A 15,969-nucleotide genomic window follows, 5' to 3' on the forward strand; every position below is an offset into this window, starting at 1 on the left:
GCATGTTCGCACATACCCCTCCACATTGTCCATCATTTGCGGTCAATAATAACCATGCTCAAGGAGTGCTAAGGTCCGCTTCTGACCTGGATGACCGACCTATAGTGTATCATGACACTCCTTAAGCAGTTCACGGTGGAAGCTTCCCTACCACGGCAGGAAGATGCGTCCTCCCTTTGTCACGAGGAGGCCATCCCGTAGCCAAAATCGTCGAGTCTTCTTTGCATGCATTAGAGAAACAAGGTGTTGTCCTGTCGAATCCTGCTGTGTACCTTCGCGGATGCGGCTCAACAAAGCACCCTCTAAATGCACTTCAAAAGGCGCGGCACGCACAATAGCCAGTTTAGCCCTGCGGCTCAAGGCATTCGCAACTACATTGGTCTTCCCAACCTTGTACTCTAAGGCAAAGTTGAACTCAACAAAAAACATCTGCCATCGAGCTTGTTTTGGTGTTAACTTCTTATGTGTCTAAAAATAGCTTATGGCAACATTGTCCATCTTAACGATGAACTGGGCACCCAAAAGGTAGTGTTGCCAGGTCCAGAGACAATGCACGATGACCGTCATCTCACGTTCATGTACCGTATAATGCCTCTTTACATCATTTAGCTTACGACTCTCATATGCGATCGGATGACCGTCCTGCATAATAACTCCACTGATGGCAAAGTTTGAGGCGTCTGTGTGGACCTTAAAGGGTCTCGAGTGATTAGGCAGTCGCAACACTGGCTCCCTCACTAAGGTTTTCTTCAAGCCGTCAAAGGCATCTTGGCATGCTCTTGTCGAGAGCCATACCCGATTATTCTTTAACAAGTCAGTGAGGGGCGCAACAATGAGGGAGTAACCTTCAATGAATCGCCGATAGTAATTCGCCAAACTAAGGAATGACCGGAACTCTGGTACTTTGCTCAGCGAAACCCATTCTTAGATGTCTCTTATCTTTTGCCCATTTATGCGCAGCATACCACGTCCCACAACGTGGCCGAAGAAACTGATCTCCTCCTGTTCGAAGAGGCACTTCTCTCGTTTAACATAAAGGTCATTCACCTTTAGCACCTGAAACACTGTTCACAAGTACCCGACAGGTTTCTCCATGTTGCTGCTATAGATCACGATGTCATCCAAGTAGACTACCACGAACTTATCTAAGTAAGGGTAGAAAATATGATTCATTAGAGTCGTGAATATGGCTAGAGCATTCGTCAACCTGAATGGCATTACTAAGAATTCGTAAGCACCATAGTGGGTGACACAAGTTGTCTTCGGCTCATCGCTATTTGCAATCCCCACCTGCCAATAACTCAATCTCAAGTCTAGCTTTGAAAAGACTCGGGCACTGCCCAACTAATCGAACAAGTTCGCTATTAGTGGCAATGGGTACTTGTTTTTACCATGACCTTATTTAGCGCATGGTAGTCCACACATAACCGCTTGGAGCCATCATGTTTTATCTAAAATAGGATTGGGGCGCCAAATGGTGCTTTTGATGGACGAACGGTGTCTGCATCTAACATCTCGTACAACTACCTGCGCAGCTCTTTCAGCTCAGCTGACCCCATGCGGTATGGAACCATTGTGGGGGGTTTTGCTCTCGGGGTCAACTCAATCTTATGGTCGACCTCGCATCTTGGTGGTAGACGCTTCGACAATTCTGGAGGCATCACCCCCTAAAATTTTGTCAATAATGGGGCTAGGGTCGGCGGCACTGCTGCTTGCACATTCTCTTCTTCTCCACGCGCGTCAACTAAGAATGTCTGCTCCTTATGCTTGACACCCTTTTTTAATTGCATTGCCGATAACACTGAAGTCTTGCCTTTCTAAGTAAGGCATTGAACTGTGTGTGACATGTTTGACCCCATAATCGTCAACAAGTTAAACTTTGACATCATCATCGTATTCTGGCTACATAGAAACTCCATACCCAAAATCATCTCAACATCGTTCAGGCACACCACTAAGAAGTTGGCTTTATCGGCCTAACTCCCAATTTGGATAGCCATATCCCTTGCTTCACCAAGAATGGGCTTGGCCTCAGAGTTTACTGTTTTGATGATCCTCTGCTTTAGTCTGGGCTTCAAGCCCAACCGCTCTGTCTCTTCCCGTGAGACGAAATTGTGTGTGGCCCCGGAGTCTACTATTGCTGAAGTAGACTTTTCATTCGTAATGATTTCTAGGTACATGAGTTCCTTACTGACCTGCATGTTTTCAGTTGCGCAACTTCTAGCTGCGTTAATCGATCGCATGGCCTCCATTCTTTGTTGCATGATCTCAGTATCACTGCATTCTGTCTATGCTGCATTGGCTTGCCTGTCGTCCTTTATAAAGTGTTTCAGACACTGTCTGGCGATATGTATATCACCATAGAACCAATAAGTAACAACTGCTCTCTTCTTGTTGTTGTTATACTTCTTGAAGTTCTATTTCTTATCAAATTGGTGGGATGTCGATGCCTCACCTTTATTGTTGTGTCGCTTGTCCTTCTTGCTTCCGTGGTAAGGCTTCTTTTTTACCTTGGTTGATGGGGTGAAGAGCTTGCGCTGAGTGTCAGCTAAGCGCTCGATCATCACGTATGCATCTTCCAAAGTACTGGGGTTGCTCAAATTCACTTCGGACTGTGCCCATGACTGAAGTCCCACAATGAACCAGTTGTGCTTGTCCTCATCTGGCATGTTAGGCACCTCAAACATAAGCTTATGAAACGTTCTGACATAGTCTTGCAATGAACCAGTATGTTTAAGATCTGACACCATCCTGTAAGACTATTTTTGCATATTCCTCGGCATGAAGTAGTTGCACAGTTCTATTTTGAAGTCATCAAATTTGTCTATCACGCATTGACCCCTCTTCATGTCACTGCATTTTTTTCTCCATCAAGCGATAGCATCTCCATCCAGTAGAGCTGCTGCAGCCTTAATCCTGAGATTTTCAATTGTCACAATCTGAATATCCAAGTAGTCTTATACTTGGAACAATAAGTTCTCAATGGCCTTACTGTCGTAAGAACTATTGAACTTTGCTGGTCTTGGCACATCAATCCTTTATGGCCTCTCATCATTTTTCCAATTTAGGGTCACTGTCCGCTGTAATCTGCGGTTATTCAACTGAAACTCCCCTACTTCAGTCTGTAAGTCGGCCACTGTTGTTGTCAACAAAGTGACATGTTCTATCAGTAAGATCATCTGCTCTTGTAGGCTCGCCACCACATCATTCAGTTCACCGAATGATTCACTGCACATGAAATCGCTTCTTTATGCGAAGTCACAGCTTGTTGACAGTTGCAGTCATCTGCTCTTGGCTCTGAGGTAAACTCATCTCCTTAGCTCCGACAACTGTCTTGCCTTTGGTGTTACGCAAGTTTTGGTAAGACGTCACGATGTCCTGCTCATAAACCGTAGCCTGTCGGCGTGTCTGTCGACACCGACTTCGGAATCCCTTCTCCAGCACGGTAATGAGCTTTGATACAACTTGTCACGAGCCTATTTCCTTCAATAGGTCAGCGCGGCACGCCGATCATTCCTTACCGCCGTAAACTTACTTATCGCTCGCTTGCCAATCGCAAAAGCTTGTAATTAGAGTGCAAGAAAGCAAGAGAAAAGAGAGAAAGAAGAATTGCAATCACAAGAAACAATCACAATGAGGGTGAACAAAAGAAAGCTTAACACATTTAATTAATTTATTCATAATTTTAGCTCGTAAGCCTCTTAAAGTTCAACTATATGGGCTTTCCCTTTGGAGTATTGATTCACCTGAATCGGGCAGCAGACTCAACAAAAGTAAAGACTCAACTTTACAATGTAAGTTACAAGGGAACACATATTTATTTATAAATTTAGAATGCTTAGTTGACGTTGAAGAGAGAGAAATAAAGAGATTCAAATTATATAATAATAAAAAAGTGGGGATTTGAAATGTTCAACGATAAAGAGAGTGACGAGTGAGAGAGGATTTGAAAGTGCTGGTGGTACAGTGAGTGTCCCGCTCTGCGCACGCTGTTTGGGTTTTTCAAAAAGCAGTCACTTGGCGGCCTCTCTCTCTCTCTCTCTCTCTCTCTCTCTCTCTGCTCTGTTCTGTGATCTCAGAGGGAGAGGGTGTGTTTGTTCTCTTTTCTGTTTTTTTTTTTCTTGCTTTTGGTGGTGAGGGCATCAGATCTCATGGAGGTTGACAACGACCGGAGTAGAGGAGGACGCTCCTGCTGTTCCTTCTAGAACGTTCCTTTGACGAGGCAAGATTGTCGCCTTCCTCCTCCCTTCCCTTTTTTTCTTTCTTCTTCTTCCTCCTGCAAATTTTATGAGTTTGGGGTTTCTCTTCTGGCTGACTGGAGATGATGGTGTTTCTGCCTGGTTCTCTCTCTCTCTCTCTCGGCGTTCTTGTTCTTTGAATTTTCTATTATGAAATTTACCCCGTGTATTTTGTGATTTTGAATTGCCTAGGTTGGATTCTTTTATTACTGATAATATGGGTTTTTTAAATCGTTGATCTTTCTTCTAGCTTTACGCTTGGAATTGTAGACGGTTTGGGTTTCAGATTTCCACCGTTTGAGTACATTGTGTGTGGGGATTTTTCTGCTGTCTTTCTTGGTTTGTTTTTCTGGATATTTAGAGTTTTCCGTTTGATTTTCGTGGGTGTGTAGAATGTCTAAGTCTGCGGTGGAGAATTTTGACACCTGATCGGATCAAAGAACCCCATATTCGTGTTTGCATTGTTGTTGTCTTGACGATTATCGGCTTGGATTGTGCTTTGGTGCTCTTGCACAAATATGTGTCGGTTTGGTTCATAGTCACCAAGGAGTGTGATGGTTTTGCTCGATTAAGATTGTTTTGAGTTGGGTTTGTTCCTGGACTTGTGTCCGGAGCCCCTCACAAAGTCTGTATCTGAGCGGCTTAGGTTTCAAGTTCTTCATTCATGTATTGAGCGGATCTACAGTCTGATTGCATTCTTGGCAGTCTAGACTTTTATACGCCAAAGATAAGAGCAAACTGCATTATAAAAGAAAGGCATTATATGGATGTTTGTGGTGTCTTTCTCTGAAACGGAAGCACTAGTAGGTCGACGAGCTGTATGGAAAGTTTATCAATCCTACCACATTATGTCTGTTTGTTTATGGATAAAGTGAAATCTCACATTATAGGTACGATGACGATGATTGTAGCATCCATCAATTAGGTTTTACATCATTATTGCTAAAGTGAAATCTCACATGGTGATGGCAGGCAGCCACGTCTGCAGCACTGATCTCTACCTCTTAATGGTTTCAAAGTGAGGTGAGATGGACATGTCACAAATTGGGTTACATAAGAATATCATCTAGATGCATTCTTAAAAAGGGACAGTTGTCTTCTTTTATGTTAACAGGAAAGAAGAAAATAGGCATAGATACATCTAACCTAGATTTCTTGCACATGCCCATACTCGATTGCTCTTTGCTTAGCATTAGAGAACATTTTGGAAGCATATATTGCAGCGTCATTGTTAAAGCGACAGATTCAGTGGCCACGAAGTGCAATAACTTTTAGTTAAAGCATTTTGCTAATAGGAGGTTTGGGTTGAAAAGTTATTTCTGAGAATGTCATGCTAGCTGTGTAGATTGTCTAGTAGTCGTAAAATTGCTACATCTGTTGGTTGGATATGAGGAGTTTACATCTATTGTGGTAATACATTGCCTGAAATAAGAAAAGTGATAGAAAATGGTGCCTAAATCATGTATATTTGTAAGCTGCCACTATAAGCGCAACTTAAAAATCTAGACGCAGAATCATAGTTGACATTCTCTAAAGTTTTCAATAGTGTGGTTTAAAAAACCACACTAATAGTTAAATTATTTTGCTAATAGGAGGTTTGGGTTGAAAAGTTATTTCTGAGAATGTCATGCTAGCTGTGTAGATACTAGATTGTCTAGTAGTCGTAAAATTGCTACATACATCTGTTGGTTGGATATGAGGAGTTTACATCTATTGTGGTAATACATTGCTTGAAATAAGAAAAGTGATAGAAAATGGTGCCTAAATCATGTATATTTGCAAGCTGCCACTATAAGCGTAACTTAAAAATCTAGACACAGAATCATAGTTGACATTCTCTAAAGTTTTCAATAATGTGGTTTCAAAAACCAACATGCAAGTGGCACATGAATAAATCTGTGCTAATATGTGTCCTGCCTTTGGCATCCTTGAGTTCTATGACTATTGACTAATTACGTGCACATGGTGTTTTAGATATATCGTATCTCTTGTGATTGATGCTTCTTATTTACTTTTTCTTTTCTTTGTGGATGATGTTGGCTTGCTTCATTTTATTTGGTTAAAATCTCATAAAAGAAATAAGATTTTGGCCTCAAGGCTTCGGTTTCTCCAGAGAGCACAATGTTCAATAATACTAATTGAATTTTCACTTGTTTTTGCTCTTTTATGCAAGATCTGATATTCAGCAAAATTTTGATTTTACTTAGCAATGTGAAATTGTCAGTCAATTTTTTATAGCAATACTTGGGAGTGTTCAAACTTCAAAGTAAGTACCTTTTGTTATACTAGGGGAGGATCAACTTTGAAATATGCCTGATTAGATATGTACGGAATGCTCTGCCTTGGCATTCAGCATTGAATTTGAAAAGACCTTTTTGGCGCTTCAGTTTAATCTGAAATCACATCTATATCTCTAACTGGTTTAGCAATGAAATGGCATTATGCTCTTGTCCCTTCGGTATTTTCATCCAAGTAATTCTTTGTGCCAGTCAGAGCTGCAGTCAAGTGTCTTACAATAACCTTTATTCTTCATCTTCCCCTCTTTTCGATATTGAACTGCTTAAAGTTTTGCATGTAGGTTCATAGAGCTGAAACACGTTAAGAGCTTCCCACTGTCATTTAGTGAGGCCCTTGGCAATGGACAAAGAAAACATCATATGTTCTGGAGCTCCAGGGCCTACAGGCCGAATTACTCGTTTAAGAGCAGCAGCTATGTGTGCTGCTAGTGGAGCAATCCCCCCAAGAGCATCTTCTACAAAGCAAGGGAAGAAAAAAATTCCCCATGGATATTCTAAGAGGGCTGCCATGGATGAAAACCAAGCTGCTCTAGGCATTCCAAACTTTCAGAATAAGAGGCAGGCTGTGCTAAAGGATGTCTCTAATGTTATTTGTGAGAGTTCATATGCTAACTGCATTAAAGCAGCCAAAATGAAGGTTTGAAGTAGAACATATTTTTACCTGCCTGACAGTTTACAACAAAAAGTTTTGCAACCAAGAAGGACCGAACAACTTTTTGAACTGAAAACTAGTATTTTAAAATTCTTCTTGCCATTCTATTTTTGTTTTCTTTGATGCCAATTAGAAAATACTTGTATTAGGTTGCCTTAGTTGCATTATTTTTTGATAATTCTGTTTTCCTTGTGTATTGAAAGAAACTGAATATGCTAGTCAAAATATACAGACTAAGAGTTGCAAGAATGTTAAGCGGAATACTGGAATGGACTCCAAGGTTGCTCCCTCTGGTGAGGAAGAGGTGACAGAATGTCAAAAGAAGGCAGACGTAGCAAAGTGTCAAGAGGAGGCCGAAGTGATGACACACACAAATTTACTGACTGACAATCTGGTTGACCTTGAGCACGAGAAAGTGAATAAAGTCCATGAACATACTTCAGAAGTTGTGGTCTCTACTGTCAAAGGTCTGATGCACTGCTTCAATGCTTTTGATGTTAATGCTTGATAAGATTGGATATATTTTCACAAAGAAATCACCAGAGTATAATACTTTTCCACTTTAAATGAATTTTTTGTGGGAAATTATTTCATGTATCCATATTTACATCTTTATATCTTGATTAAACAACTCGATAAATAACTGGAACCATCCATTTCAATTTTTAGAAAACTGAGTTGGAGAGATCAAAGTCCCTGGAAAACAAATGTGTCTTTCTATTTACATACCACTTTTCAAAATTATTTATAACAATGACCATCGTTTGTTCCTTATTCTTTTATTTCCTTACAGTATTTTATGCCAACTGTGTGATATAGCTTGTGCTTGCAACTACTTGACCATAATATTTGGTGAAATAAGTGAGCATCTTGGTTTATATCATTGTCCCAAATATCACCTAGATTTTCAATTTGTTTTTCTTTCATGATAAATAAACAAGTGCATGATAAAGTAAAATATTACTTTCTTTATCACAGATTTAAGACATGATAAATTCGTGACCATATATTTTAAATTTAACCCTTTTAATTTATAATTTTATATGCACTTGCTAACATTTGCATATGACACCAGTGTGCACACACTTCAGAGTGCTTTGATTGAGAGAGGGGTTTGTCTTATATAAGCATTGGAAGGACTCCCTCTTGAATCCCATCATTATGGGACTAATATTTTTCTGGACTAATCGGTTTTCTTTTGGAGAAATTTGATGGGAATTATTTAGGTTTCAATTCCTATATTGTGGATAATTTCACTTATTCTTTACAGTTTTTTACAAATATTTAGTTGACTGGCATTTTTCTGAGATTTTCTTGATAAACCAGAATTCTTTTAAAACCTTCTGAGATATTCCTTTGATGAGAAATTGCTACAACCAGTATATGTGATACTATGTCACACGGACTCTCCTAACAGGGCACCGCACCCGCACCCAGGTGGGTGCGACACTTGGACACAGCTTCCTTTGTGTTAGGTGAAGTCAACCACACTGAGGTCCATTTCTATCCAAAAGTAGATTCAGTTAACCCTAATCAAGTCCATTTATATATATATATATATATATATATATACTCCCCGCACCCAAGTATTTTTAAAGTGCCGCATCCGCATCCGCACCCGCACCTATGTGACATAGATGTGATATTGGTTAATATCAGACAGTTTTTCATTCAGGTGGTTGTTAGTTTTCTTGTTGTGTTCAACTGGATTTACTAAGTCATTGGTATGACGATCTTTTGGCTTGTATGAGCCATCCATCTGGAAAATGCACATATGGAATGCATATCTTAAAAGGTTGCACTCACCTGCATAGCATGCAAGCTTTAAACTCTTGTTGTGTTCAATCGGATTTACTAAGTCAGTGGTATGATCATCTTTTGTGCTCATATGAGCCATCCATCTGGAAAATGCAGATATTGAATGCCTAGCTTAAAAGCTTGCATTCACCTGCATAGCATGGGATATTTAAACTCTTCTTTGTTATTTTCAAGGCCAAAAGAATGTTGACGTATATCAATCTAAGACCTTCTGTATAAAATTTTATGATCAAGAAATATTAGTAGAATGAGAAGTATTTTACTGGTTTTCACATAGTGATTAGTGTTGGGTTACTTATTTGGTAGATTTCTAGAGTACATGTTTTCTTACTGTTATAATAAAGTAGATCAGTTATTTTAATCAGGTGATGCAGTCATTAATGAACACATGGAGATGGGGAAAGCATCTACCAGTTTGCACTTCATAGACATTGATATTGACCACAAAGATCCTCAAATGTGTAGCCTTTATGCCCCAGAGGTTTATGCTTACTTACGAGAAGCTGAGGTTTGTATGGTCACAAGTCCTGCACAAATATCTTCTGAAGTTTATTAACTTACTTTTTTTTCTGCATGTGTTTTTTTATTCTTTGGAATATTTTTTTTGTATTTGAAGGAAATTAGTGATTGATCATCTTAAATCATTTGAATTAGCTGTCAATAGACTGTTTATTGCAACTTGATCCATCTCTGGAGAGATGGTGGCAATAGATTTCTTTTACATCCATTTAGGCCTTTTTTTCTTAACATGGTTTTTGCTGAACCCTACAGATGCCATACCTCTCTCTCTCTCCACCAAATCCTGGCCCGCACTTAGTTTGTAAATAAGAAGCTTTAGGGGTAGTTAATTTTGCCAGTTTGATGACATCTGGATGATTGCCTATTTTAATGTTCCCTTTCATCTCCAGTTGAAGCAGCGGCTATCAAATAATTACATGAATATGGTACAATGGGATATTTCTCCAGCTATGCGTGCAATTCTTATAGACTGGCTTGTTGAGGTTGGTTCATATCCTCCTTTGTTTCCTTTTTTCTTTATTGTTTCTCTATTATAGCCCTGCAATTATTTGGTGAGGTCCAAACTCCAATGCTGTAGCCTTGCCTTTGGAATAAAGTGACTCAATACACTTGGTCTGTCTTTGTTGGAAAGAAATTTGGCTTTTAAGCCAGGCTTAGTTTCAAGTTGCATTGGGTTGATGTAGCGAGTGTGACTACGGTCTATAGGCCTGTTTGGGTCCAGAGTCAAGCCTTTTATTGGTGACCTTTTACATGGTTATTCAGTCTGTCTTATTCTGGACCATCACTTTGCAACATCATTTAGTATCTTATTTGTGATGGGGAACACTTGTAACAGAACATTATCACTAGTTGGATTAGATCTTGATGGTGGAACAAATTAAAGCTTGCCGTCTGCCTTGGATCATGAAAGAAATATCGAAATGCTCCTTTTTTGGTATGAGGAATCTAATTACAAATGGAAATAACAAACATAATCATAAATTTGTGGATCAAAGACGTGTCTACATCCATTGATATATGATAAAGTTGTAAAAATAAATTTGTAGCTTGTTTCTATAGGATTCAAAAAGTTGATTACTATAAGCTTGATGAACTATGGAACCTGTGGATGTTGATGTATCATAGTAAGCAAGGGCAGTCTACCCAGACATGGTGATAGCAGATGCTGGATGTGTCTGACTATCAGCTAAAGCACAGTCAAATATGACTAGAAGCATATATTTGATTATATCTGAATCAGAGTTCTAGCATTAGCGTCTTGCATTTTCTCTCTAATTTGACTTTGGAAGCATCCCTGTTTGACTACGGTCTTTTTTTTTTGGTCTGTGAAAAATAGTCTTGTTTGATATTATTTCATATCTCATCATGTGTTTTCCTTTTGGTTTCAGGTCTGCGAAGAATATAGACTTGTTCCAGACACACTTTATCTCACAGTCTACTACATTGATAGGTTCCTCTCTGGCAATCCTGTTGAAAGGAAGATGCTACAACTAGTTGGAATTACATGCATATTTATTGCATCGTGAGCCCTTCTCCAACCAGATTTTGTACTTGGTGTTTTATTACTTTGAGCAGTGATATAAAGAATTAATGTTCTTGGTAGTTGGAAGCATTCGTGTCACTTTTGCATGTTTGCATTTTATAATTGCAGTGCATGATTTTGAAATTGTATAATAAACAAGTGATTATGATCCATATGACACAGTTGTATGCGAGTGTCATGACAAGCCTGGTTGGACTGGTTTATATCAATATACATGCAGACTTTGATTATGTGGCATTCAACTAGACAAATGAGTTTGAAAGTTTTCTACCTCTTTATTTCTAGGTTTTTATTTTGATGAGAAAGAAATAATTGAAAGAATACTTTGGGCATATTATTTTTTTTATAACAAAGCACTTAAATGAAGCAGTTGTAATGTCCAGTTGCTTTGTTATGTAAGACTTTGTTCCTATATGTGAACTGGCAAACAAACACTTTTTTTAAGCTGTAACTTTTTCTACTTTGTTCTCCAAATCCTAGTTGTGACAAATCTTGCTAGATTTTATATTAGATCATGTTTTTGTGGTATTTTATATAAATCTTTTATCTTCATTTCCATTTGGAAACTGAACTCGTGTAATCTTGTGGATTTTTTCTTCCACCAAAGTTGATGACATACTTCGTGTTTTTCTCAAAGTTTCTTAGTAATTAAGTGGACATACGTTTTATCAGATTTACTTTATCTTATTAATATAGGTTAAACTTTGATGTTGTGATTTTTATCACTGCATGTCTCTAAGATCTTTGCTCCATTTTTTTTCTAGAAATTTGAATCACATTTCATTTTTTCGTTATATTTCCTGTTTTTTTTAATATTTCTGTCTTCATCTAAATTTAGGTTAATAAGGAATATTCTTGTGAAAAAAAGTTACAAGAGTAACTGTTTGATTTCTTGATGTGATTTTTTCCTTTTGCACAAAAGGATTAGAACTGGCATTCACTTGGTCATGTCTTGTTTTTTGTTAAGCTAGCCTGGAAAAGTAATTTTGGCACATTTCTTATCAGTTGTTGCAGTTATATGGTTATTGGTCTCATAGGAAGCAATGATCTGTAATATTTGTAGTTTGGATAATTGAAAGAGACCATGATATTTCTCTCAAGTGGTGAACTCAATGCTGCTGAAATTTTTACATTGTTTCAAAATGTGTCATGCTTGCATTGTTTCAAAATGTGTCATGCCTGTATTTTAACAATTCTTTAATTACTATCCACTATGGTTCTTTGTTGAACTATTAATTAGTTTTAACTTTTTGGTATGTTATAAACATGTGTCATGCAGACTAGCATTTTGCTATACTTTAGGTTACTATCTAAACACACATTTTCTTCTCTTGCTACCAGTCATAGTGATATAATGTTTTTTATTGTCTATCTGTCTGGTGTGCAGGAAATATGAAGAGATTTGTGCACCTCGTGTGGAGGATTTTTGTTTGATTACAGATAATACATACAATAAGCAACAGGTGTCCATTTTCATTGATTTTAAACATATTCACTTTGAATATATATAAAAAAGTTATCCTTTGCTTGATGTTTTTCTGAATTTTATCTTGAAAAACTACACAGAATTTTATCTTGAAAAACTACAATTCAGTGAAGGAATTCATCAAGTATCAAAAAAGGGTTCTTGGCATGAAAAGCTGTCATGCAGATTCGGATAAAGAAAATCTTTAATCAGTTATTAAAAATTCACATTGATTGTTTTGGGCTGTGGTTATTATGTTGAATAATCTGTCATTTATGATGTACGCAACATCTGAGTGGCACATTAAAAAGTACATTCGTTTTGCAATCATGCAAATTTCTTCCAATGACAACTATTGCCTTTTCTGTGACTGTTCCTGCCGTATTGTTAATAAAGTACCAACCATAAAAGTGATCCTTGAAATTGGTTTGAAGTAAGATGGGCTCTTTGGGTCACTTGATCTTTATAGAGTAGTGCAATTTTGGCATGGATTGGGCAATAAGTTTCTCTTGCTTCCTTAGTATAGAAAAAGGAGCTTGACTCAGGGGTCAGGGCCCTGATAATGCTCAAATTCCTCAATGTGATGATTCTGAAATTGCGAAATCAGTTGACATGGTCACCCATGTCTGGAAGGCCAGTGGCTTGGACTTGGCTCTGGTTGGGCTTGATTGCAGTAGCTTTGCACCCTGAGAGATTTGGCATAGGTTATCAACCTAACACTCTTACAAAATTATAACAGGTTTTAAAGATGGAGGCTGATGTTTTGAATCATTTGTGCTTTGAGTTGTCCACACCAACTACAAAGACTTTTCTCAGGTGAGTGATCTTTGTACACTTGATGTTGCATATCTCTTTCAATTCTGGATTTTGTGCTGAAGTGCTGAATTCAGAACGTGTCTATTATTTCATGGTGTCTATGCAGGAGGTTTCTACGAGCAGCACAAGCTTCATACAAGGTATAAGAAGTTTCTTGAATTTCTCATCCCTGTTGACCAGAAATCCAGTTAACTAGAGTTGATGTCTTGGTTCAGATGGATCGCATATTTGCATTGGAGTTCTTGGCAAATTATCTAGCAGAGCTTACATTACTTGATTATGGATTCCTGAAGTTCCTTCCTTCTCTTGTAGCTGCATCTGCTATATTCCTTGCCAAATGGACACTCGATCAATTATCACATCCTTGGGTCTCTTCTTTCTTCACTTTTCTCTTTGTTTCTCCATAAATTTGCTTAGGCCACACATGTAATCTTGTTTGTGTGTTGTTTGATATGTTTTACAGAATTCAACCCTTGAGCACTACACGAATTATAAGGCATTGGATCTAAAAGCTGTAGTATTTGAAATTCATCGTTTGCAGATGGATGTCAAGGATACGGCTATAAGTGTCCCTCTCAAAGCAATAAGAGAGAAGTATAGCCAACAAAAGGTACTTGCGGCTTCTTTTTTATGAGGTGACAGAAAATGGACCTTTAAAGATTGGCTAACAAAATCATTCATCTGCCATGAATGATTTTTTTCTTGTCATCTTTGCAGTTCAAGACTGTGGCTGCTTTGTCGTTCCCGAAACCACTTGACACGCTCTTCCAGTGATATGACTAACTGCTGAATTTGACGACCATTATAACCTTATGGTCTCCCTCATCATGTCTTAAACTGGCTCAGACTCTGTTCCAGCAGCATCTCTATGCAGTTTCTGTCCTTATTTGACTGAGATTCAAAGACATAATTGACCCTGGTCATAGCGTATTATGTCCTTACATCTGTTTCTTTAGCTTGGATTAGTCTATGAATCGCGGACCATGACAGAAGGTATGCTGGAGACAGTGAGCTTCACATTTCAAATTTATGTGACAAACCCAACCGAGCTTCTTCTCCAACATTATCATTTTTTCGAAGGGTCAGTAATGGAGCTACTCTATTCTATGGAGTCGCTGCTACTGTTGTAAGCAATTCTGTATGCATTAACTGTTAAGTTTTTATTCTCTTCTTTTCATTCCTTGTCATGAAATTGTTGTGACAATCTACTGAAAAAAGTGAAGCTTGTGTTTTTGCTGATTCAGCAGGAACAGTTTTTCTATCATCTGTGCACATATTATGAAAATAATGCTTATGTTAAAACTCTTCTCTTTTGTTTTATCTTGCTAGCGACCTAAATGGAAGATTCAATTTTTTACTGGTCATGACAAATAAATTTTATATCATTTTGTTGTAACATATAGCATGAAGAATTTATGATGCACAAATCTGCAAATAGTGCTGCATCCCTCCATTCAATACTCTGATTAGGACTAGCCGTCCTGAATCTATCAGCATTTTAATATATTGTTTAAATTGAAAGCAGGTGGAACAGAATTGGCTTACTCGGTAGATTCTCCCTTTTCTTTTGATATTTACACGGAGAAACTGCCCCCCAGGATCAAAGACCTAGCCGGGCCTGCTGTACTTATGATCACTGTCCTGTCAGCGTAAAATTCCGTGGGCTTACAGGGACTTGAGAAAAAAGGGGGAATGAAATAGGTGGGAAATCCCTGATGTTCACCATTGCTTGCCTGCTACCAGTTCACTCTCCCAGGTGAAATAATTGGGGAGCAGTAAGCCACTTGGGACTTGATTAATTGATGCACTTGCTTCCCGACTTGAGTTGAGTGATTGAAAGCCAATCCCACAACTTTTTTCACAACCCCATCTCTATTCTTTATGCCAATGAATAGCAAATTCTTCTATTCATAAAGTGACACGGGGTTTCTTATATATGCTCCTCTATGCAGACCTGGATATTGGGTCTTCTGAACTGTTCATCTCAAGATGAACGGCAAGGGAAATCTCAGACTGCAATGCTCATCAGTCAGATCGGCCCCACAGTTTTTTTTTTTTCGGCTGGAGAAGGGTTAATTGTATGGTGCTTCAAATTAGTTGTTTGTCACCATGCAGTTTCTGAATAAATGTTAAACAGAAGGATCAAAGTAATACTCCATGATACCAGCAAACACAAGTCTGAATATGGCTTTACCAGCCACATGAGGAGCTACGGTGATTCAGCTTGGTTTCTCATCTTTTAGCTTCTAAGATTACCGCCAAACAAAAAAAGGCGACGGTCTGGACTCCGGAGGGTGCTTCAAAATACAGTTATCTCGGTTAAGGCCAATGGGTTTTTCCTTTTGGGTGTCAACGGGTCGGGTTTGGTTTGAACTCAGGTGGAAGCAGACTTGGATCAGATTTTTGGGTATGGTATTGGGTCTAGACCCAGTTATAATTGGGTCTACTATAAGAATAATCATACCCGGATCTGATAAGAATTACATGAACCAAACCTGGTAAAACCATTTTTTTTATCATTTTTACATTGAAAATTTGTGAGTCTTAATCGAAACTCGGGCAGCCTTTTGGGTACCGAACCTTCCCCCAGATCAAAGATCTTTGCATGGTTGTTGATGCTC

The 15,969-nt window shown here is 38.5% G+C and overlaps 1 protein-coding gene across 1 annotated transcript; it reads left to right on the top strand.

The window, feature by feature from the left end:
• The first annotated feature begins 6,816 nt into the window (after positions 1–6,816).
• On the top strand, positions 6,817–14,122 carry LOC149819069 (cyclin-A2-4-like). Its single transcript, XM_089986338.1, has 11 exons — positions 6,817–7,172; positions 7,420–7,654; positions 9,371–9,513; positions 9,914–10,006; positions 10,913–11,046; positions 12,455–12,530; positions 13,272–13,348; positions 13,455–13,488; positions 13,564–13,716; positions 13,812–13,958; positions 14,066–14,122. Exons 1-11 carry the CDS (start codon positions 6,876–6,878, stop codon positions 14,120–14,122), a joined length of 1,446 nt encoding a protein of 481 aa, XP_089842464.1. The 5' UTR covers positions 6,817–6,875.
• Positions 14,123–15,969: the final 1,847 nt, after the last annotated feature.

The sequence above is a fragment of the Nuphar pumila genome, chromosome 13, assembly GCF_984573655.1.
Source record: "Nuphar pumila chromosome 13, dmNupPumi1.hap1.1, whole genome shotgun sequence".
Taxonomy (NCBI): Eukaryota; Viridiplantae; Streptophyta; class Magnoliopsida; order Nymphaeales; family Nymphaeaceae; genus Nuphar; species Nuphar pumila.

Coding starts and splice junctions, on each gene's coding strand:
- LOC149819069 (XM_089986338.1), top strand. CDS start 6,876: ATGGACAAAGAAAACATCATATGTTCTGGAGCTCCAGGGCCTACAGGC. Junction 7,655..9,370: donor TGTGGTCTCTACTGTCAAAG/GTCTGATGCACT, acceptor TATTTTAATCAG/GTGATGCAGTCATTAATGAA. Junction 12,531..13,271: donor ATACATACAATAAGCAACAG/GTGTCCATTTTC, acceptor AAATTATAACAG/GTTTTAAAGATGGAGGCTGA.